Source organism: Gavialis gangeticus, unplaced genomic scaffold, assembly GCF_001723915.1.
Source record: "Gavialis gangeticus isolate Ggan-Ray unplaced genomic scaffold, GavGan_comp1, whole genome shotgun sequence".
In the NCBI taxonomy this organism is placed as follows: domain Eukaryota; kingdom Metazoa; phylum Chordata; order Crocodylia; family Gavialidae; genus Gavialis; species Gavialis gangeticus.
The window spans coordinates 9,416,551-9,417,366 of record NW_017728995.1 but is presented as its reverse complement, the minus strand read 5'-3'; the positions used below and the strand labels follow the sequence as shown (position 1 = coordinate 9,417,366).

At 28.9% G+C, this 816-nt stretch overlaps 1 protein-coding gene across 3 annotated transcripts in view; it reads right to left on the bottom strand.

Annotated features, from left to right (window-relative positions):
- Positions 1 to 816, bottom strand: part of SMC4 (structural maintenance of chromosomes 4) — an 87,098-nt gene that overhangs the window by 40,938 nt on the left and 45,344 nt on the right. For all 3 annotated transcript variants that reach the window (XM_019503224.1, XM_019503226.1, XM_019503225.1), the window contains exon 7: positions 538 to 665. In XM_019503224.1, the coding sequence (XP_019358769.1) occupies positions 538 to 665 (128 nt within the window). The remainder of the gene's footprint in view (positions 1 to 537; positions 666 to 816) is intronic.

Below are 816 nucleotides of genomic sequence, written 5' to 3'. Positions count from 1 at the left end.
TTTTTTGTTTTTTTTTTTTAAATTAGAGAATTTGCTATTTTTTAAATCAGGGAAAGCCAGGATCCCTGCTGATCACTGTTTACAAAGCCTGTCAAATTTAAATGAAAGAAATCCACAGATTTCACAGTTCAGAAATGACACTCTTAGATAACCTTTAAAATTATCAAGCTTATAAAAAAAAAAATAAAAAAATAAAAATCAACTTTCCCTTTATATCTGTCAGCTTATTTTAATATAAGAAAAGGAAAAGTTAAAAAAGCAGGAAATACCTGACACTATTAAAAATGTTACTGTGCTAATATTAACCATTTAAAATAAAGAATATTTTTAATTTAATATTTAGAATAAACAGGAACAAAGCTCTCACTATATTACTGAGAGCATTCCTTTCCAACTGTCATTGATTAATGACAAGTGACTGCTTCAGGAGGCTCAAGCAAACAGTGTTTACAACTATAAATATGGAAGCAAAGAGGTAAGTAATAATACGAATTGCGGAAACCACTATTCAAAGCTGAGCAAGGAACTGTTACTTACATGTAGTACTGACAAATGTGATTCTTTTCCTTAAACATTTTGTTTTCCAAAGTAAGAAATTCAATGGCTTTGTTTCGCTCTCCTTCTAAGGCATCCTTTTCTTTCTCTACCATTTTAACTCTATTTAACTAGAAAAGATAAATTTAGAATTTAAGTTGTCTTACCTAATAGCAATTTTGGAAAACTAATGAATGCAATGAGAAAAACATAACACACTTCATATGTCATTTAAGGGTTTGTTTGGTTTTTTTATAAGGAAAAAAAAACCTCCCACAGACT